The sequence below is a fragment of the Myxine glutinosa genome, chromosome 9 (assembly GCF_964187855.1).
Source record: "Myxine glutinosa chromosome 9, kmMyxGlut1.1, whole genome shotgun sequence".
Lineage (NCBI taxonomy): Eukaryota > Metazoa > Chordata > Myxini > Myxiniformes > Myxinidae > Myxine > Myxine glutinosa.
This window is the reverse complement of record NC_136269.1, coordinates 34,552,758-34,576,574: the sequence shown is the minus strand read 5'-3', so window position 1 is coordinate 34,576,574 and position 23,817 is coordinate 34,552,758. Positions and strand designations below refer to the sequence as shown.

Here is a 23,817-nt window from a genome sequence, read left to right as displayed (position 1 = left end):
ACTACGATCCAGGACCTGTTTTTGGAGGAACACATGCAGATGTTATGCATAGAGAGAGCACGCATGCTAGCATCGATACACCAACCCACGAGTGCTCTGTGGCCTACGGCCTTTAATAATGTGCAGAGCACCCCTTCCAAGCATCAAGCACCACCCCATCACACAGTGAGCACCATCCGGTGCACCAATAAAGTGTTTACAAATCACCGGTGGTGTCGCAGCCGGCCGATGTTCTGCCGCTGGTCTTGCCTTCATGTGGTGCACTTGGCCTTCTTACTTCTTTTAAACAAAATAAAGAAAGGCGCCAACGGCGTCCATTTCTTTATTGTGGCCGTCAGGGGGCCAACTATAAGTGGTTCACCTGTATGGCATAGGTGCCACGTTGACCCATAGGTCCATCCACGGGTGGTGCTTGGCCGCAAAAGAGCTGCGGTCCATTGTGGGTGGCCACAAACATTGCGGTCCATATGGTGTATCGATCCAAGCAGCAAACAGCGAAAGTGCAGGCCCACAACTGCGAAGCCAGCACCTCTCTCTCCTCTCTCTCTACCCCAAAGCCAGATCCTCGGAGGTGGGAGACAAAAGAAGCAGACAAGTGAGTAAGGTGGTAAGGGCGCAAAAGTGCACGCAATGCAAGGTAATGCACACTGGGGGCACATGGGAACCAGGTGAGACAGGTACGTTCCTACCGTACGCCCCCCCCCCCCCCCCACCAGGTAACCTACATGGCCCCTCCCTTACCCCTTACTGTATCCACACAACACAACACTACCCATAAACATCTACTTTACAAATCAACAAACATCCCTACTGTCTTCCCCGTTCCTCCCATAAACCAAATTCGTCTTCTCTCCCTCCTAACCAATCAAATTTGCCATTTTCAACTCATCAAAATTTGCCATCTCCAATTGCACATCAAAATTTGCCATTACCAATTCATCATCAGTCCCTCCTAGGGAGGGAGAGATGGAATCACCCCAATGTCTCATCCACGTCGTGATGCGTCTCACAAATCCTCACAGCAATTCTCATTTCCTGCAACAAAACAAAGAAAACACAGGTGTGGAGTCATCATCATCACCACAGGTAAGTGGCTGCGTATGGTGCGACAGGTTCATCAATCCTAACTATTTCCTAAATGACTTTAACAACTTTACACTACCCGGGGTCTTTCTCCGGCCAAACCATTGGCCCTCTTACACTATGGGTTCTAAAAAACCAATTCCCATTGGCCAAACTGTGGTGCTCTTCAATTTGGGGTCTCACTCCCCCGATTCATCTCCCGGTGCCCTCGCACAATTTCTGGGCTGTGGCGTGTACCTCTCCCAGTGGGTCTACCCACCTGCACACCTCCACCACTGCAGTTGCCTCCGAGCTTACCTGCTCCTCACCCTAACCTAACTACCTGGGGAAGGCCCTCTGGCACTCTCCCCACTCGGTGCCCTCTCTGGCACTGGGCTACCCGATCCACACCCGGGATCCTCAGGCACCCACTCACAACTACCGGCTCCCAGAGCCCACCTGCGGCCTCACCTGGCCGACATCCTCACAGTGGTGGAGTGCCCAACCAACTACACACACTAACAGGCTACACGCCCAGCCATTTCCACAACACTAATGCACCCATTCACAACACCATTCTGCCACCGCACCACAAATGCCAATATCCAACCACAATTTACCTGTACCCTCTACCTAACACTTACACTACCCGCCCCGGGTACTCGTGAAAGGGGTGCACTCTTCCCCCATCCACACCTTCGCACCATGCACACCACTCCGTACCACTTACTCCAACTCTCTCCACACACCTGTACCTGCACACCTGTGCTCTCACACCTGGTGCCACCTGCACCCTTCTCTCCCCAAGCGCATTCGCGCTGATCCACAACACTCATTACTCACACACTGCTCCACACACCTGTCCAGTTGCACACCTGTGCAATCACACCTGTTCAATTCTCACACACACGGCATCATCTCAGCTAACTACTCCCTTCTGAAACTTGCGCTTCCCAGTCGCCCCTTTAAACTATTGCGCTCCCTCGTCATTATCATCCATACTAAACTACCTGCGTCCCCACTACAGGTATCAGTCACTAACTAACCTTAACGTCACCTAATGTCATCTTCTAGGGCCCTATCCATATAACCTAACCCACCCGGGCTAGTTTTCACTGCCATACACCCCATAAACTATAGCTCCTTTGCCCCCACATGGGAAGGATGGTGGATTTGCCATCCCACCACATCGGGGGTCTCTCACTACCAATTTCGCTCGTCCAAATCCAACAATTCAAAAATTTTCCATTTACTGCCAATTCTATTCACTTTTCTAATTTTCGTTTTAAATCACTATCACTATCACCATCACCCGTCTACTTATTACATCCTCTCGGTGCGCCAATTCACATCTACAGCCCGGCTTCGTACAGCCGAGCACTGAACGCGGATTCTTTTGTGCTGGCGGCTGGATGCGTCCCGCATTCGGGGCAGGGACGGAGGCTTACCCGGGCCGAGATCCCATGCACCACCTCGGCGTGAAGCCATCCAATGTCCCGATCTCGACCTGCCGGCACGTCTCAATAGAAAGTGGTCGCCATGACGACCCTTCCTATCGGGCTGCCCGCTCCGCCTAGTGGAGCCCGGACGCGGCCGCTCCACGCGAGGCCCAGCGTGGATCGCGCACGGCGGTCCTTTCGAACCCGCCGTGGCTCGGATCTCCGCTGGTTCTCGCGGCACGCGAAGCCCGGCACGCACCGAGGGCCCGATTCGGCTAAAAGTCGACCTAACCTTTAACCCGGTTATCGTCGACGCCTCACCTGCAGGCTTACATGCATACGCTACCCCTTTCGTGCTCATACATGCAGCCGTTCCCATTCTCCTCGTACCTTTCCTTACACACCTCGGTACACTCATTCCGCTCACCGACTTGGTCACACACCTGACCACCGAACACCTTGGCACACATTCGTCGCTCGCACACCTCACCAATACACCTCTTTGCGCCCCTGTCTCGGTCACCTCCTTTGTGACAATCACAGGTGTGCTCTCACCCGCACACCCAACCACGTGTCTCACTACCAATTCCAGCGTGCATTCCCACTCACGCTCTACCATTCCAGGTGTGCATCCTTCTATTCCAGGTGTACATCCTCGCTCACCTGCCACAACCAACTCACGCTCCGTTTCACTCTCACTACTCTCACCTCCACTCTCGGTCGCGCACTCACCCTTACTCTTGACAGCATGCGCTTTCCCCATGCACCCGTCCGTTACACACCTTTCTCGCGCATCCTCCCGCGCACACTTCTTCGTTACTTCCTCCGTAACACTCACCACAGGCATGCATTCTCCCTTACTCTTGACAGCATGCGCTTTCCCCATGCACCCGTCCGTTACACACCTTTCTCGCGCATCCTCCCGCGCACACTTTTTCGTTACTTCCTCCGTAACACTCACCACACCGCGCTTCCCTGTGCTCCCTCGCACACGCGCTTCGACCAACTCACTCTTGACGGCACACTCACTCCTCGGCGTGCACTTTTTCCTCACACACCCCATGGTCGGACATTCTCGCACACCTCTTTTTTTGCACACCTGTCCTGTCACACACCTCACCAACGGCCTTTCACGAACACCCGGATCCAAACCAATCCCCAAGCCGACAATCTCCCCTCACATCATGTACATTGCCACTCACCTCCGTACCTCGTCGCACCTCCTCTGCCACCTGCAAACTTTTTATTTGGTTAGTGAGCATCTCATCATGATTTGAACACAGACTTTGTACATTATCCATTTCTCCCTGCAATTCCCGGGCTACCTCCGTCATCTCTTCAATTTCAATGCCCACTTCCGCTTTTTCTGTACTCACCTCGACGACCGTTGGCTTTAATAAAATTCCCTCTACCTCATCGGTCGCCGGCTTTTCCAAGCCCCGGGTCGCGATTTCTACCCCCGTCATTGTACCCGTGCTTTCCTCCGCTTCGCTCAACCAGCGCTTTTCGACTCGCGTTACCTCCTCGTGCACCCCTGGGACCCTTTCGCCCAACTCGCGGTCTCTGTCCCTCTGCTCCCCTTCCTCCCTATCGGCCCTCATTCCGTTCGTTATTTCTTCAATTTGGTTTCCCAATTTGTTCGTTATTGCTTCCTTTTGGTTTCCCAATTTGTTTAACAATCGCTCACTGTCAGCTTCCATTTGGTTTAACAATCGCTCACTGTCAGCTTCCATTTGGTTTAACAATCGCTCCCTGTTCCTGTCCAAAAGGGCCTCCATTTCAGCCATAAGTAATTGCATGTCTTCCACCGTTGGTACAAAGGGCGCGGCAAAATTTGGTGCCGCTACACCCACATGCGTGAGGACGCCATTTTGTGCACCTGATACACCCTCAACCGCACCTTCTTTACTCTCCTCCACCATTTTTTTTCCTAAGTCCTGGGTCGATTCTACCCCGTCTATCTCTCCCAACGGCATCCCGTCGCCTTGAACAGCCATGGCGCGATTTCAAAATTCGGGTTTTGCTTAAAAAAAAAACAAATTTCGGCAGCTCGTAATTTTGACCAAAATTTTTTTTCTAGATGTTTTAAAAATTTGGTTCGGGCCCCGAATCTCACTCCCAGACACCAATTGTTACAGACGTGGCTTAGATGTTATTTACCGAGCGGTTTTGGTATGACCACGTCTGCACAAGTTACCCGATTATACTCGAACGTTGACTAATCGCGCTACGCTAGGTCAATAAAGGCAATAAAGGAAAAGGACACACGGCTGGGTTTCAAATGACACGACACCCAGGGTTCAGTTCTCAAGACCTCCGGAGGAGGTTATATTAAGGCGGAAGGTTAGATTACAACTACAAGAGGTACAGCATAGAAAGACAAGCACTTAGACACACTCTTATATTATTCCCAACAGACGACAGATAAACGGGACAAAAGGCTGACTCACACGGGGTTTGATGGCTAGGAAAGGCAGGATCGATGGCTCCAGGTGCACCTGGGCTCAAAGGTCAGAATCGACTCGGTCCGGTCCAGAGATGCGGGGAGGTATTCAACGTTCGTACGTGGCAACTTCTCTCTCCAGGCTGGGGGCGCATCTGACGTCACGTCCGCTACGTGGCCGCGTATATCCGGCGGGGAGTGACACGCCCTCGGCTCGTTAGCTCCGCCTCTTGGAATCGGCACGTTGCTTCTCATTGGGTGCGTGCGGGGGGTTTACCAGGCTCCGCCCTTGACGAGGAGCTGACAGCCAGCCCCTTTGTGGTAACCCCGTGGAGCGCATGGTCTGGAGCGCATTGTCAATGGCGGCTAACCGAGCCGGTGTGATGACGCACACTCCCCCCCGCGCAGCGTCGTTGTTGTTGTAATTGTTGTTGTAGTTGTAGTTGTAGTTGTTGTTTGGGGAAGAAGATGGAAGGAGGTATGGGAAAGGTCCTAAACTCACTACTGGTGCCATATAATCACATTCTGGTGCAACGAAGAGTCAGAATTAATGGAAAGGAGTCCTTAACTGACATAGACTAAGAATAACTAGCAAGATGTCCGAAAGTTGTCTACGTGTGATGCGGTGGACCTGGGCACGACATTTAATGGGGGAAAAAGGGGAAGGTCGGCTCTACTGATTGTTGTTTACAGACAATGGGACTAGGGAATGGGGGATTGGGGATAGTTGGGGAGTATTGGGGAAATAGGGGAATATTTACAAGCGGATATGGAGGCCAAATTCCATATTCGCAACAATATATATATATATATATATATATATATATATATATATATATATATACAGTGGTACCTCGGCTTACGAGTGCCCCAACGTACGAGTTTTTCGGGATACGAGCCGTCGCTCGGGCGGTTTGTTGCTTTGGGATACGAGCCGAGATCCGATGTACGAGCTCAAAAAATTTATTTTTTTGAATTTTCCGGTTGTGGCTTCCGGTTCCGGTCATGTGGTTATCTTGCCGTGAAAGCATCTCTGCTTGGATATAAAACACGCAATCGTCGAAATACATGAGCGAGGAATCTCCTTGCTCCAGCCGGTGACGTCATCGGCGGGGATCCCCGCCTCCAGAGTGGCTGGTCACGTGACCGCCAAAGCGTGTCGCGCATGCGGGTATAATGAGCTACACCTGTGGATCACGTGACCACGGAAGCACGCCTCGCTTGAGAGGCATGGCTTTCGGTTTGCGTTTTGCTTTATAAGGCGCGATAAATGGGCTTTTGAGTGTTAGCGGTTCATGGCGTTGACGGTTCATGACGGTTCATGACGGTTCATGACGGTTCATGGCGTTGACGGTCAAAAACCCATTACATCAATTTTACCAGGCACTGTACAGTAAGTACAGTGGACACCAAATGCACGGTGGAAGGCTAGAAGTAGAAGATCGTCCAAGACAAGTGAGAATAAGCCATACTTTGGAGATGACGTCATTCGCTGGTCCGATAACCAAAGATGTGGTATAAAAAACCAGGTGAGCTAACAATGCAGCAATGAAGGAATTCGGCCAAGGCACCGGCACACAACGACCTACCTACATCGAAAGACTCAATGCCAATGGTGACAGAAGCCAAGACGGCCGGCTTAAACACCGCCGAAAGACCACGGTGTACCAACTTACGATGCAGAACATCTTGCACTTAATATGATGACAACAGGTGCCATCCTCTGACGTACCATTACAGGTACAGGTACAGTACACGTGAGCACAGAGCAAAAGTTCACTGAAACCGAGATTAAGAAAAAAGAAAAAACACCTCGTGGTCCGTGCTCGATATCCGAGTTTCAATCTTTTCAAACACATGATGCTCTCGGTCACGGTATCTCCTGCGAGCTGCTTCTCCTTCAACCACACAAACAACAACTTCTCCATATCTTCATGGATAGAGGTCCGGAGCTTTGAAATAATCGTAACGCCCTTGGCTGGCGTTATAGCCTTTATGGACTCCTTCTGCTTCAAAATCGTACATATCGTAGAAGGAGTACGATCGTACTGCCTCGCCAAGTCGACAACACGCACACCTCACCTGGCATGCTCTTCTCCTCTGCTTAATAAAACCAGTTTATTTCTTTACATTCTCTTGTATTATGTACAGTATATACGAGGTCGTGCTTGTTTATACATTATTTGTTATTTATAAAGTACATTTTTGTTATTTAAAAGCACCTAACAAAAAAAATTGGTGTTTTTTTTTTGAGGCTGGAACGGATTAATAGCATTTCAATGCATTTGAATGGGAAAATTTGCTTTGACTTACGAGCGATTTGGCTTACGAGCTCCGTCACGGAACGGATTAAACTCGTAAGCCGAGGTACCACTGTATATATATATATATATATATATATATATATATATATATATATATATATATATATATATATATATAGTCATTTTACTCTCCATTGGCTTCATTCTGGGGGTGGTAGGAGGGGGGGGGGGGGTGTACACTGTACATTTGGAAAAATGTCCTGCCACCTTGGTGCGTTTTCCTTCTCGACATTTGGAAACATTTCAGTTTCCACCTTCATTGTTTGCAATGTGTTCTGTCTAGATGTGGCCTTTGTGGTCACTTATTCTGTTTATGTAAAGCTTCAGGGTATTTGCTTGTTTTATTTTGTGCAAAATCTTGTCTTGTGGAAGAGCAACTAGTCGAAGGTTAGGCAGCACTGCATAGGGGAGCAGATGGGTGAAAAATGTGGAAACCTGCAGGTAAGAGTAACACCTTGTTTTCTTGTTTTCCCAGGTCGGACCTCTCATAACGTTTAGATTTTTTTGAAAATCCTATTTTTGAAATTTTTGCAAATTAACATCCCCAATTGCAAGTGTTTTGTTGGTACAGAACTGCTACCCCTAACCCCCCCCCCCCCCCCCAAAGACAATCAAATTGTAAACTAGAACTGCACTCTGGAGTGCATACTGTGGGGGGAGGAGGGGGGGGGGGGGTTGTACTTTTCATCTCAAGATGTAATTCTCAAGCTCGAACCAGGCTGAGCAGTTTGTTTTGTATCCCACTGATGTGCTGGATCTGGATTGGACATGAACCAAAATCGAATTGATTCGTTCTTGTCACACATGCAACCTTTCCACCAAGTTGTTTTTTTTTGTTTTTATTTTTATTTTTTATTTTCTTTCCTGAATCCATCCACAACGTTGTGATATCATGATTATTATTATTTGACCTATCTCAATGGTGAAGAATCACTTACAAATTCTCAGACCCGGATCTTCACCAAAAATCTAATTTCGTCCTTATCACATACTCAACCTCTCCTCAAATCTCGTCCGAATCTGTCCACATCTTTGAGACATCCTGATCACATTGGGGGAAAGATGGGTGAAAACATAACCTCTATGCACCTTCGATTGTGGTGGTATCAAAAACCATGTCACTTGTCAATTGCACCTTGCTGTTTTTTGGAGGCTCATCTTTACACTGAATTAGGTAGATTAGTTGAGCTGAAACATTGCACCCTGGGTAACTTTGACACAAGCTTTCAGAATACTCACTCGTTGCAGTCGTGTTCCCATTTTCAAGTTGCAAAAATCTTTAAGATGTTTTTTTGTGGGGTTTAGTGTGTTGTTAACTCAGCGGCTGTGCAAGTGGCTTGACTAATTGTATAGATGTTGTCTTTGGCCAAGTATGAATCCTTCGCGTTAAACATATGCCTATGGTCAAGAGATTCGACCACATATGTCTCCTCTATTTTGGTACTAAGTTTTGTACCTTTTTTCATGTTTTACAACATCGCACCTGGTTCGGCTTGCATTGTTGAAGCAATTGTTTGTCTTGCCCAATATGCACAACCTTGCATGTTCGATAGTAGAGCGAGCCTACGTTAGCTGCAGCTATTTTTGATGCAAGTTATTGAGTCACCTGAAATGACTTGTCCAACATCTGCATTGGCCTCATGATTATGGCAACTCCCTCCTTCTCGAGCGACCCAAGGGCTACCTTCTTTCTTTTTTCTTTCTTTTTACGCAGAAGGTACTTGTGCTCGGTCCCTGTGAACACCTGCAACCCTATGAGGGACTTGCACACATCCCGACCCTATTGAGAGGCCGAACTCTTGATGTTGAAGCTTTTGCAGAAATTTTGCAATTTTTTTTTCCTTTGCTTTGGACATTTTGAGATGCTTTTGAAATCTTGACTTTCAAGACCTGCTGAGAATTCTTTCTCCTTTCCATGCTTTTGATGGGAACCCTTTAGTATCTGTCACAAAATCCACTATTGATTGAAAATCCACCAAAGCTGTGCCTGTCTAAGGAGTAGTTTCAGGATACTCCCTGCTGGCTCTTTGAAGGTATCAGACATTTGTTTGTGTGGAGGAGTGGCATCCCAATCCTGAACACATTGGGGTGACTGAACAGATTGAATGGTTTTCCTCTGCAGGAAGTAAGAGCTTTTGATTTTGATGTTTTGCACAGTCTTCCATCCAATTTGTATATTCGATTGTATTTTTTTTTTGTGCTAAGGATGACTGTACTTGCTTTCTCTGGCCAGAGGAGAGAGAGGGTATTTCATTTGCGTCAGTTTGTTTGTCTGTCTTTGTTTGTCCGCACAGAATAAATATGATTTTCTCTGCAACCGTTGGTCCGATTGACAGGAACTTTTCACCATAGGTGCCCCTCCATCTGTAATTTTTTAAATGGTAATTATGATGTCATAGGTCACCTCGTAGATCAAGCTACCTATTCTGTGCTTGCGTCTAAGGTTCTTGTAAGTAAATCAGGTTATGTTTTAAGATCTGTTTGTGAGCAGGATATCTAAAATTGTGGGTGGATTCAGACAAAACTTTGTGGACAGGTTGATTTTGTGACAAGGAAGAATTGATCTTATTTTGATGAAGATCCTGATTCAGATCCGGCCCATCTGTGGGATACAAAACGTAAACCTATCAGCCTGGCGGTGTATGTGCTCTACCAAGTTTTTGTGGGTCAATGAAATGAAGATCATTGCCCATTCAGTCTTGACTTTAGAAAGTCACTCATTGCCCTTTCCCCAAGCTTTGAGAAAGTTTTCGTTGACGTCTTGTGGTGCCGCATTCCCTGGTGTGCCACTGACACTGACACGATCTGTTGATGACTGAGATGGATTACTCTGATCAAACGGATTGGCTAAAATGTGATCCACACAATAAATTTTTGGCTTTGAGGCTTATCTGTGTGGGCCATGTTCGTGTGAAGGTTTTCTAAAGATCTTCTCTTCGTAAATATTGCATAGCAGCTACAGTGGTAACCAACTTCCATTGCAATAGGGTATCATTCAGGAAAGTTCACACACTATGTGATCATCCTTCCTTATCTCTACAGCTTGAAGCAGCTTCTCACTGGCTTCAAAGGTCATGCATTGTGCCATAGGCAGATTTATTTTTGGCTTTTATCATACCTTTTGATCTGGTATAATCGCACAAACCGTCGTCTCCACAAACCATAATCACACAAAAACGAGTATTTGAGTGTTCGAAGAGCTTCATCTGCAGATAAGATTCAGCGGCTGTCTCCTTTTTGTCTCTTAAACCTTGCAATATGATCTTGATTTTTACATGTCTGACAGCAGATTTTATGGTAGACCCTGAATGGGCCTTTCCCCATATGTCCTTAAGCAGTTTATTTATGGGGTTTTATTTATGGGATGGGTGTTTGGCCCCATCTCTCGATGATGAAGAATCACTTGAACTTTAAATTCTCAAATCAGGATCTTCACCAAAATATAATCGTGTCGTCCTTGTCACACACTCCACCTGTCTGACACCAATTTTTGTCTGAATCCATCAAACCTTTTGAGATCTCCTGCTCCCAGACAGGGTTGAAAACATAGCCTCAGTAAACCTTTTTGTGGCTGAGGTATTAATATCACCTTTCAACTAAATGAAAGTAATCTGTGACATCTGCATTATGAAATGTTAAACCAGAAGATGGGTTTAAGAGGGGTACCATTAATTTTTTCTGTATAATTGCTTAGATTAGGGGGTGGCAATCAAAATGTAGGGCCTTTTTGGGTAGTTGTCATTTACCATATAATAATATAAAATAACCACCTTTAGAGGCCATTTTTCCCCGCAAAGCGGGGGTTGGCCTTTTTCGGGAACCGTGGTTGTTGTTGTTTTTTGGTCCCCTTTTTGAAGCAATGTTTTACGGCCGGATGCCCTTCCTGCCGCCAACCCTTTTTGTCGCCTTTTACGACAAACAGGGAATTACCAGTGAGCTGGTACTCAATTAGTCGACCTCGGAAGGATGACAGGCTGAGTCAACCCCCCTGGCGTTAATTCAGCGATCGACCGGGATTCGAACCCAGGATCCTAGGATCCTAAGCCGGCACCCTAGCCGCCAGCCCAACACCAGGGAATTACCATGTGATAAGCTAATTGGAAAGCGCCTTGCATAACATCAAAATGACTTGATAGAAGGTCATGTGACTTATTTATTTTTGTGGGCATGTTCCTCCTACCCCAAATCATGGCATTGAAGGATGAAATATTTTGGACTCGCACCCTCCCACATCCCCAAATACATTTAATGTGTTGGATATGGTCACCTAGGTGAGTTGTCAAGGATTTGTGTGGGAGGGTGGAAGTGTAGATCATGAATAGGGATTGAAGATCACATCACGTGACTGTTAAAGCCTTTGAGGAAGTGGGTTTGTATTGTCAGGTGATGTCACATGTGGCAAATAACAAATGTGTGGTGGTGAACCTGAACCTTGAATCTGGAGGGTTCAAGTGCAGTGGGAGAGGGAGTGGTGGTGTATTATGACAAAACTTAGGCCATTGATCGTATTGCAATATGACAGAAGCTGGTCCCAACCTTTTCCCATTTTGTACAATGTGCCAAATGTTTTCTAGTTTATTAGTGGTGGTATTCATTTTGTAGACTTTGGTTGTAGGTTTATTATTGCAATTAGGCATTTTCTAGCGACATAAAGCTGGTAATCTTACTTTTATTTTTCACACTTGTCAGCTTTCTCCCTGGATTTATAAAGGTAGCTTTGAGGGGTTTGGCTTTGCTTTGGGATTTTAATTTGGCGTTTTAAAAGGAGGGGTTGGTATGGGGTGAAATTTTTGTGAAAGGGGCTGAGGTTTGAATTCTGAAATAAGGGGGTGGGTGTTTACGGAATTGAGGTTACTGTTGGTGATTTCCACCACTTCCACTGGGATTCAGCATCTGGTGCCACATTCACTTTTTGTGTAATGCTGAATACACTTAGTAATGTTGAAGATACGGTGTGGCCGACTCTTGGTCCTGGAATTTTCTAATGTCAAAGTAAACCAAGAACCAACCAGGTTGCCTATTTTGAATTGGTATTTTGTTCTTTCAGGATGACACTTACACGGAAAGCTACATCAGTACGATTGGTGTGGATTTCAAGATCAGGACAATAGAGCTGGATGGAAAGACCATAAAACTGCAAATTGTAAGTGAAAGGTTAGGTGCATATTGCTTATTATTTGATAGTTGATTGAGTTGAATGGTGTCTGCTGTACTTGAGGGTGTGAACCCTAATTGGTAGCTTGCCAATTTTGCCTCAAAATGAGTATTTGATTGTTTTGCTTTTATTCCACCTATCGTGGAGATGACAACCAGAGGCGTTTCAACATTTGTATTATGAACAGATTTGTGTATTTTCAATGTTTTGTGATTTTTTTTTTTTTTTTTTTTTTTTTTTTGTGCCAGTTGCTTTTCATATCTTTCAACAGTTGACACTGCTCTGACTGAAATTGGGCAACATCGCTCTGACTGGCCAGTTCCTGATCCGTACCATTTTATTAAATAGCGTACTATTAAATAGCTGGAGATTTGGGGGTAAAGCTGAAGCATTTTTGGTTTTGAGCAGAAAAGGCAATCTAAATTGCTCATCCGTTTTTATTTTATTTTTGGGGGGGGAGGGGGGGTCGTGTGGTGTATAGGCCACAGACCGCTGCCGCAATCACTCTTGAAAATAACCTGGGTTACATACATGAAACAAAAACGTGTAGTTAGTGCTTATGGGTATGTGTAATACTGTGTCGTGCTTGTGTAGCTCAGTTAATTTGACTTGCACTGGGCCATGTGCTGATACTAAGTCATGAGTCTGCCTCTGCACATTCACCAAATTGCAGATGTATGTATTTTTTCCTTTTTTAAAATGTATTTATTTATTATTTTTCTTTCCCCTTAAAATTGTGGTTGGTCCGGTTTGGCTGGCCAGCCAATGGGTGCAGAGGCATGCACGCCCACATGCCGTAGCTCCACTGTAGTATGATTACAACAGGCAAATCAATATTTTAAGCTTTTCAAATAAACTCGATAAGCTCACCTAAATCTCCACAATGGAGTGGTACGTGTTTTCATCTTTAAGATGAATACAGTATTTATATTGTACCTATCCCAAGGTGCCTTGAGTTTTGTCCTTGATGAAGCTTTGAAGGGTATCCGCAGTTGGACCAAGCCAGGTTGAGCAGGCATTTGATGACTTGGGGGTCATGAGTGGGCCATATATGGTTGTTTTGACAACCAAGCTGGTAATTGTACCAAAATTCTTAGGGTTCCAGAAATCTCATGTTCAATGCCTTCATCTGGATTCAAATCCTCATCGATAATGACAGTGGAATTAAACCATCCTTTAATTGTTAAAAAAAAATTTTGTGTGCATTCTCCAAGGCTGGCTGAGCAACCTTTACATAAATCTTCTGCAGGACATACATTGGTCGGCATCTGCTATTTTGTTAATTACATTACAAGGACAAACACTTCGACAAATACGTTTCATATCTGGGTTTTGACCATCATGAGCAATCTGTTCTGGTGTAACTCTAAAACGGGCTAACTTTACCATCTTCAATGACTGGTCGTTGCACCGACATAGATGTGTTCCTTGTATGAACTGTTATATTGCCGCCACTCTCCCCAACCCTCTTGAATTTCGATCACTCGTTTGGTAAATAAACAATTTACCGTAATGCTACAAATACAATACGTCCTAGCCTGGTGTTGGCTTAGCGGTTAGGGTGCCGGCTTGGGATCCTAGGATCCTGGTTTCGAATCCCGATCGATCGCTGAATTAACGCCAGGGGGGGTTGACTCAGCTTGTCATCCTTCCGAGGTCGGCAAATTGAGTACCAGCTTGCTGGGATGAATGATCACGGTGTGTACCCCGATTTAGAATAGGTACACCGTATCCCTGCGCATCGTAAGAGGCGACCAAGGGTTGGCGTCAGGAAGGGCATCCGGCCATAAAAACATTGCCTCAAACAGGGAACCATGATTGTCATGGGGCCCGCAAGGCTAACCCCCGCTCTAGCGGGGAAAATGGCCTTAAAACGATCATTCATTCATTCATTCTACAAATACAATACGTACCCCAAAATGTATGGAATGTTTGTTACTATGTATAATACGCAGCTCGAAGTAACCCTTTGACAAGAATGTTGGTGTCCGTTAAATCGCTAATTACGAGTTATTCTTGGTGCATGCTATGTTTGGAATTGTGGCCGACCCGTTAATCGTCCCTAACCATGTATGTAAAGATGGCTGTTTTGATTTGATAACTGACTTTAAAATACCCTCAGACCCCGCTATTGACGGGGGATATGTTTCTGGAAAATCCGTGAATAGCGGGGCATTGTTTCAATGGAAAAAGGGTGGTATCGGTTCCTGAGTCACGAAAAACCGCGAATAGAGAGGACCAAACGTAGACGATAATCCGCGAAGGTTTTATAAATATTGTATGTGAAGCAAAAAAAAACAAACCTTTTTTTGCGCCCCTGAAAATTCGTGGAACATGCTAATTTGTGGAACATGGTCACAAACAGGGAACCCCCCCCCCCCCCCCCCCCCCGCAAGTTCGTGGAACATGGGCGTGATTTGGGGTGGGGGGGAAAAGCCGCGATTTCACAGACATGGCCATGAACAGAAAAAAAAAACATGTGAATTTGTGGTACACTTTTCCACGAATAGAGAAACGGGTCGTATTTAATCCCCCGCGAATACGTGGAACTCGCAAATAGCGTAACCGTGAATATCGGTCAGTGAATATCGGGGTACCATGAAATCAATATTTCACAATCAAGCCGCTTTGGCTGTTTACGGTCAACGACTGACACTTAACCAGACTCGGTGGCGTCATGGTTACTGTCGGCTGAGTTTGGGAGGTCGCTGGTTTAAACTTGGCTGAGTAAGACTAAAAATGGTATGTGTTACTTCCTTGCTCGAAGCTTTAAAAGGATAGAGCATGGACGAACACCACTGGGAAGGCAATGGCAAACCGAGGCCCTGTTTTGATTTGGTGCAGCCGGCTTTAAAAATACACAACTCCTAATATAAATCCTCTTCAATGTGGCTTTTGTAAGAATGCCCAATTATTGTTCTGGATTGGCTAGAAAATAAAAAGAATAGTTGTTACCATGTATAATACGCATCAGCTTGCAAATATTATTTTAGTGAAAAATGAATTTCTTTTGGAAAATCACGAACTTTACTTTGATTTTGCTTTCCGTTTAACTTTTCCACTGCCAGTGTTTTGTCAATCCTGCTGACATCCATCTCTCGTTATTTTGCGTACATGGTGTTTTATGAGCAATCCTTTTATTTTATGGAAATCTGCCAACTTTTGCAAAAGGAAATTCATGCACCGTTCCGTCTGACGTCATGACAGCAGCCGGGTCTGAAGTCCGCACTTAAAATGCCATTTTCATACTGCATGCGTCAATTGTACATTTAATAAACTGGTTTGGGTGGTTGGAATTATTTGTTAATCAGGAAAGCAGCATTACTTATGGGAGAGGGGAGGCTTGGCCTCAGGTGATGTTTCATCCGTGACCGACTTCCTCGTCCATATTTGTTTTCTGCCAACCAACATTGTCATTAACTCGAGTTTTGAACCTGTTTACTCCTCGTAGTTAGTCCTGTTGGATGTAAACTGCATGTAATGTGATCATTGTGTTGGTGGAATGTATACGGGCACGTGGTCAAATGCAGATGTGATTGTGCATTTTAAAGACGTCGTGATTAACATTTGTGCCGATTGTGAACAAAAAACAAAAGTGCCAACAAATGAAGTGCCGATTGAGTATCTTTTGGTTTGGGAAATGTTTGTTGAAAAAGAAATGGGATTTTAATGAGCGTGAGATTGGTTTTTATTTATTTTCATGCTGCTACAATTTCTGTCGATTCTCTGCAGTGGGACACTGCAGGACAAGAACGGTTTCGCACGATTACCTCAAGCTACTACCGTGGTGCGCATGGCATTATTGTTGTCTACGATGTGACAGATCAGGTAAGAACAGTTGATTGATTTTCCACGGTTAGATGTATCTGCTTGTTTTGTTTGTTTTTTCACTCTAGCCAGGCTCTTTCTACCATTGCTCATCTTATTGTCTTGTGCTATTGGTGCTTTATCCTTGCAGGACAGTTTTTATGCCTCCGCTGACAAAGTCGCCATAGGCATTATGTTTTCAGGTTGTCCGTCCGTGATAGGTTTTCTGTACCGTGATAGCTTGAGAACGGCTGAAGGCGTCTTAGTGAAACTTAGTGCAGGTATGTATAATGAGGTGAAGATGAACTGATTAGATTTTGGGGTCACGAGGTCAAACGGCAAATGTCAGGTCATGTTAGGTAAAAATACTGTTACCGCGATAACTTGTGACCCAGTGATGGGATTCTCACCAAATTTTGTACAAGTATGTATTATAAATGTTTGATTTTGGGGTCGAGGTCAAAGGTTAAAAACTGTAATAGGTGTATAACTTGAGAATGGCTGAAGTGATGCAATTCAAACTTGGTACAGGTATGTATAATGATATTAACTGATGTTATTTTGGGGTCAAAGGTCAAACAGAGGTCATGTCAGGTAAAAATGTGGTAACTTGAGAACAGCTAAATGGATTTAAATCAAACTTGGTACAGGTATTATTATAGCGATGTAGTAATGTTGGCAGAGGCATAGGCCTATAGGTCGACGTCGTGTTCTAGTTTTTGTTTTTTTAAATCCCAAACCCATCTCTCTCTCTGTACCCACCTTGCCCAGTTGACCGAGCTGCTCCTGGACTCTGTCCATCTCCTGACAAGGTGGAGAAGTTTCTGTCAAACCTAGACTCTGATTCTGCAACTGGACCAAACGGCATCAGCCCACGGGTCCTAAAATCCTGCTCTGCCGCTCTTTCACACCCTCTCTCAATTCTCTTCACCCTCTTTTGCTCAAGGTCATCTGCCATCTGCTTGGAATTCAGCCAACATTACTGCTTTCCACAAGAAAGGTGCAAAAACAGATCCTTGCAACGACAGACAAATCAGCCTGCTCCCAATAATCAGCAAGGTCATCGAATTGATCATCGCTTCTGACATCAAATCCTTCCTCTTCTCCAATGGCATGATCTCTGATCTTCAATTTGATTTCAGACCAGGTAATTTTACTCTGGACATGCTGCTTCTGCTGTCTCAACAATGGATGGAGGTCCTCGATGCCAAACAGGAAATCAGAGCTGTCTTTATTGACATATCTTGTGCCTTCGATATGGTCTGGCACCCCGCCCTGCTCACCAAACTCTCCTCGTATGGTATCCATGGAAATATGCACGCATGGCTTGCGGACTTCCTTTCTGGTCGCAGTCAACGTGTGGCCCTGAATGGGTTTCTCTCATCTCCCCCTTCCTGTTCAGGCTTGAGTTCCTCAAGGCAGTGTTCTGGGCCCTGTGCTTTTTCTGGTCTTCATCAATGATCTCTCTGACTCTTGAAAATCCTCTATCTCTTTGCTGATGACTCCACTCTCTGCCTCTCCATTCCTCATCCCTCAGATCGGCAGTCTGCAGCCTCCTCACTCTCTGCAGACCTGGACAAAATCAGACTCGTCAAACAAGTGGAACATGTCTGTCAATCCTGACCAATCTCAGTCACTCCGAAAAGACCGTTTGGACAACCCTTCCATCTACTTTCTCAACAATCCTCTCGAAGTTCTGTCACTGAAGCTTTTTGGGGTCTCACTATCTGCCATGATCTTTCCTGGGAAAACCACTTTTCCAAGCTGGCCTCCAAAGCCAGTTGCCGACTGGGCATCCTCTGTCATGCGAAGTCCTTTCTGGGCACTTCTGAGCTCCTCACCACATACAAAGCTTTCACCCACAGCTCGATGGAATACTGCTCTCCCCTCTGGGCTGGTGCTCCTGCCTCACACCTAGCTCGGCTTCACGCGGTTGAAACCAAAGCATTCAGAATCATTGGAATCTCCCACGATGAAGCTGATTCTGAGGGCCTTTCTCACCGCATGCAGGTAGGTGGTCTTTCTGTCTTCTACAGACTCCTCTCCAGCCTTGCTCCCCTGCTCTGTCTGTGCTCAGTCCCCCAAATATTCCTGCAGGACAAGATCTGCCTGCAACTCTCTTCTTGTGAAACTGACAAAATCAACTCTCTGCTCACCTTCACTCTTTTGTGCCTCTTTTGTCCTGCCTCTGGAACAAACTCCCTCACTCTCCTGAATCCCACTCATCCCTCCAGGTCTTTAAAACAGCTGTTCACCACCATCTTTTTAGATTTCTCGAGCCTCGATTCAGTATACAAAAAAATATATATATATATCGTCTTCCCCCATCCAAAACCATGACCTTTTCTATTCTGTTATAACGGGGTCAACACATTACTTTAATGTGTTAGCTCTTACACGAGCCTCGATTGTGTATACAAAAATAATAAAAATCCAAGTATCTTGATAAATTATCCAATCAGGCTGCCCGATCGCTGCCTTAAACTATTTTGACATGCAATGCATGTAGTTGTAATCTTTTTCTCTTCCGTTGTTGCGGATCTCAAAAGGAGGTTTCCGTGTTTGTTTGTGTTGTTTGGGAGGGCCTGGGGGTGGGTCCCTTCCCAAAAACAAGAGCCGTATTTTGTGATTCATGTCTTCTAATTCGATGTGAACAAGGGCTTGAAGTGCAACTGATACAGGTGTGACCCATTGTAATTGCATATTGTGAAAACTAATAAAACTTTAATCTCTCGAAAAAGGAAAAATCCCAAAACGCACACTTCAAGACTTGTTATGGAGGGCAGTGAAGAAGTTTTGCATCATGTAACCATGAACCATAATCAAGTTTGCACCATTTTTGTTGGATGTTTTTGGCCTTTTCGTGGAGGAGTGTCTTTGTAAACGATCCCTAATCCAAGGAAACGGGTAAGTTTGCCTTCCGATGTGATGGATATCGTTTTCTTTCCAGAAGTAGAGCTGCTTTGCTGTAACTTGATTGAATGACTCGATTCTGTAATCTCGTGTTAGCCGATTTTAAAACCTTGATTTTCCTCGGTCTTTAGCTCACCTGGAACGTCGTTCCGGGGAGCTTATGCGATGGCGCCTCAGTCCATGTTTGTTTGTGTTTGTGAACGACGAATGTTTGTGAACATTTGTGACCGTGAATGTGAATTCCTACAGTGGGTACGCAAAAACCCCCGGCATGCACCATGGCCAATGCAATCAGCCGCTATATAGGAACCCTCACCCCTTACAAATTACAAACTAATTGTTTAAATAACTGAACTGATTTTATTTTGGGGTCAAGGTCAGAGTCTGTCATAGGTTTTTGTTACCATGCTAAATTAGGAATGGCTGAAGGGAACAGAGTCAAACTTGGTACAAGTATGTATAATGGTATAAAGATAAGCGGATTAGATCGAGGTCAAAAGGTCATTGGTCCCATGAGGTAAAAATTATATTATTGCCCTAACTTGTTGAACAAGTGATGGGATTTTGACCAAAGTTGGTAGAAGTATCATGTTATGATGAAAAGAAGAACTGATTAGATTTTAGCATCAGGTCAGAGGTATTGTCAGTTAAAATGTGATATTTAAGAACAGCTGTAGTGATTGAAATCAAACTTCGTACAAATGTGTATGATGTGAGCAGAAGCATATCTACACGTCTTGACGTGCCGTTATATTGTTTTCCCAATGTTTCTGCTTTTAGGAATCGTTTAACAACGTCAAACAGTGGCTTCAGGAGATTGATCGCTATGCCAGTGAAAACGTGAACAAGCTTCTTGTTGGAAACAAATGTGACCTGACAACGAAGAAGGTGGTGGACTATACCACAGCGAAGGTTGGTCGAAAGGGAATTTCTGAAGTGATCCCATTGAGCAAATGGATTGTTTATATGTTTCATTTATTTTGGTTTTGTGTAAAATGTGCTTCACCTACATTGTTACAGGAATTTGCAGATTCCCTGGAAATCCCATTTCTGGAAACGAGTGCCAAGAATGCCACCAATGTGGAGCAGGCCTTCATGACCATGGCTGCCGAGATAAAGAAGCGAATGGGTCCTGGTGCAGCGTCACCCGGTTCTGCCCGGAGCAATGTGAAGATAGACAGCACGCCAGTGAAAACGGGCGGTGGTGGTTGCTGTTAGGCCCTAACCCAGCCACCCAGGCACACAGCTAAATTGGGTAGGGGGAAGGGGAAGAGTGGGGAGGAGTGAGTGTAGAAATGGGTTGAGGTGGTGAAGCCCGGAAGAGCCAGTTGCTTGTCCTTGGACACATGACCTCCGCGTTGCCTAAATCGTTTGTCGTGTTGTTTGCCTTTTCTTCTGGTTAACTTCACTTTCAGAGAACACTGGCATCCTTGTCGGAGAGTGGTTTTATTCTTTGTCCAACCCCGTCCCCCATTTCCAATCCCCATCCCAACCAATTTTGTCGTTTGTTTTGCTGTTTCTACCTGGCATATGGCTTGTTATCATGTAAACATTGACAGTGTAAAGAACCTGAAAGTGAAATTGATCTGATTTCTGGATTGTCTTTATTTAAATGATTAAAATAGACCAAAATCTGTTAGTCGTAAGTTGCTTTGAAACCCTGACTTTTGATAATCTAGGCTGTAGCTGTTATAATAGGCTTGACTGGCCAGAAGCATATATAATTGAACTGTGGTATATGTTTGCTTTATTTTTTATTATTTTTCCGATGGGGCTGTATTTTATCGAAGCATTGCATCACGTTTTCTTGCCAACTAACTTAATCTGCTTATTATTCCCCCTCCCCCCCACCCCACCCTCCCACTCGACGCGCCGCTTGCTGTGCTCACTGGGATACGGTAGCACAAATGCACTCGGTGTAAATAAAACTGCCTGCTGCACAAGAGCCGAGGAGAGCCGCGTCGCTTCTGCGGGGAAATCCGGCCCGTTGGTTTGCTCGTTTCTATAGTCATGAGGCATTTCTTTCGTCCATCTTGTTCCGTGTGCCTTTCACGTGCAGGGAACTGTTGTGAAGCATTGACGTAGTGTGACTGTAATCCATATTTTGTTGTTTTACAATTCTGTCCATCGGATGCTTTGCTGAAGACCATTCTTCTCCCTGCTGCCCCCTCCCCCCCCCCCCCCACCCCCCATTTCATGGAGATGTTTATATTCGGGTGATGCGGACCGTGCTATTTGGGTGTTTAAAATTATATATTCTGTAAATGTTCCTGTTGCCATAAATCCTTGCTTTGCGCTAATTTTGTGTGAACAAGCATTTGAATCGCTTGCAGAGCGTCGAGGTGATGGCTTCACCCATCTGGTCTGAGCTGCTGCTGCTTTTCACTCATTCTTTCAATTCGACCTGTAATTGTGCTGATTTAATTGTTTTATGGCAGCTTTTCGTCATTGCTTTGCTTTGGGAGTGAGTAGCCAGTCGTGCTCCGATTATGCTCGTTCTGAGAGGCGTGGTGTGTGGGATCGGTAATGATTTTGGGATGTTGAAACAAAAGGTTTTTTTTTTTTTTTTTTTTTTTTTGCATTTACACGACTAATCTACAGGTCATTTTGTAAAGTTTGGAGACATTTCAAGAACATTCCTGCACTCTTTTTATTTTATTTGGACTGCATGGTTTCCATTTTTGGTGTTCTACATTTCCATTTTGTGACCTCTTTTGAACGCAGGGAATTCAAATCTTCTCAACGTTTTTCTCCAGTATTGGCGAAGTCCACATTTGACCGGTTCTGAGTTGGCATTTTTGAGCTGATAATGATTTGTTCCCAAGTTGAAGAAGCCTAAGCTTGTGATTTAGCATTGGGACAAATCTCCATTTATTTGTCATCAATAGAGGAAACCCAAGTGTGATTGTTCCACAATCGGTTTGTATTTTTGCATTATCAGATGGACTTGATTAAACAAAGCATGCAATGTATGGTACCTGGCAGTTTGGTAAAGGTTAACCATTTGGCACAAGGTCACCTTTGACTGTTCCAGTTGAAGAAATGACATCACTCCTGCAATGGCCACGATTTTGGTTTCGCCCCTTTAAGTAATGTTTGTTCTGAGTGAGCTCGATTATACGGCTCTCCTCGAGTGCGCATATGAAGAATTTAACATTTCGACATCGATTGGCTCCAAGTACTTGAGGGAATGTTGCAGTTTGTTTTTATTTTGTCCCATGGTTTGCTTTTTCAGACTAAGCTCACGTGCTCAACCATGAGGCATTACCAGTTGACCCTTAGCTGTTAAGATTGGTTACCATCGCAGTTCCAGGTTCTATGAAAAATGGATTCATCTGATCTGGAGAATTTTCCTTTGACTTTTCAGCTCAATGTGATGAACCAAATACTAACGAGTCATTTCTCTACAAACCCCGTGTCAAGTGATGTCTGAAGCATTGCGTACAAATATACCCTTTAATGCAACAGAAATGGTCATCCTTCAGGGGCAGTCCCGTGAGAATCGAGTTTGTTAGATTGGACAAAAGTTTGGAGGTTGTGGGACCATCTCACAAATTAGTGATTCTAATTTTAAAACTTTGCTGAAGTTTGTACCAACACAGTAATAAGTAATAAACTGTTCTGTTTAATTTGACAGTTAGATGTTCTTTGACCAAGTATTTAAAATTGACCCCAAAACTTGCACACCCACGGATGGAGTTCCAGCAAATACTTGATAAAGGTATCACCGTTTGTTTTAATATATATATATATATATATATATATATATATAATATAAATTTAATTGAGGCAACTCCTGGATAAATACAGAAAGAATAACTTGCTTTACGTTTTCCATCACAACGCTGATGTCGCATTGAAGTTAATAAAATAAAATAAAAAATACATGAAGCACTGGACATTGCTGTAGTTGTGCAACTCAAGGCCAGGATCTTGTATCCCTCAAACACTTTGCTTTCCTCAAGGATCCATGGACATCACCGAGGGCAACTTGTCGATTGAAGCTGATTTTTGTCGAGCGCTTGACATGGAATTATTACACTGAATGTTGGAATTTTTCTTCAATTATTTAATGCATGCTGTTTTAGCAGAATAAAATTTAATTGTAATTTTTTTTTTTTGGTTTGTTTTGTTTAATAAATGATTTGCACAATTTAACTTTTCACCTATGATCACATTGTATCATAACTTCTATATCCATCCTTTTAAAATGATCAAGTGGATCTTTTACCGATGTCATTTTTGGGTACAGAAATCGAGGTTTTAAGAGCGGAACGATGGACATTTGACAGTTCTGGATAAGGGAGTATGAGGTTTAAATTTGCAAATATATTTGAACACCCTTAAGTATCTATATAATTATAAAATTGAAATCTTGCGTGTTTGTGTGTAACATTCGATCGGTCCGGGGGCGTGGCTTACCCCTTTGAGAGAGTAGTAATATCCACCATTTTATTAACTCGCATTGCTTTGAGGCCTGTTTTGTAGGCCCGTGGTGTCTTGCTCTCTCTCCCAGCTTTATTTCAAATCAAATTCGATATATCGTTTCATTTTTCACAGTCGCTAACATAGTTTTAGACTCGGTTGAAAAAAAACGGGAAGAAAATCACGCCACGTTGATATACGAAAATACACCGCCTAAAATAACAGGCATACAGTATATATCTTCGTTAT

The 23,817-nt window shown here is 44.5% G+C and overlaps 1 protein-coding gene across 1 annotated transcript in view; it reads left to right on the top strand.

Moving 5' to 3' along the window:
* Window positions 1-21,126, top strand: part of LOC137435487 (ras-related protein ORAB-1) — a 37,805-nt gene extending 16,679 nt beyond the window's left edge. Inside the window, exons 3-7 of the mRNA XM_068129318.2 lie at window positions 12,316-12,411; window positions 16,156-16,251; window positions 19,924-20,055; window positions 20,164-20,398; window positions 21,046-21,126. Coding sequence (XP_067985419.1) covers window positions 12,316-12,411; window positions 16,156-16,251; window positions 19,924-20,055; window positions 20,164-20,361 — 522 coding nt within the window. The 3' untranslated portion in view covers window positions 20,362-20,398; window positions 21,046-21,126. The remainder of the gene's footprint in view (window positions 1-12,315; window positions 12,412-16,155; window positions 16,252-19,923; window positions 20,056-20,163; window positions 20,399-21,045) is intronic.
* The last annotated feature ends 2,691 nt before the right edge of the window (window positions 21,127-23,817 follow it).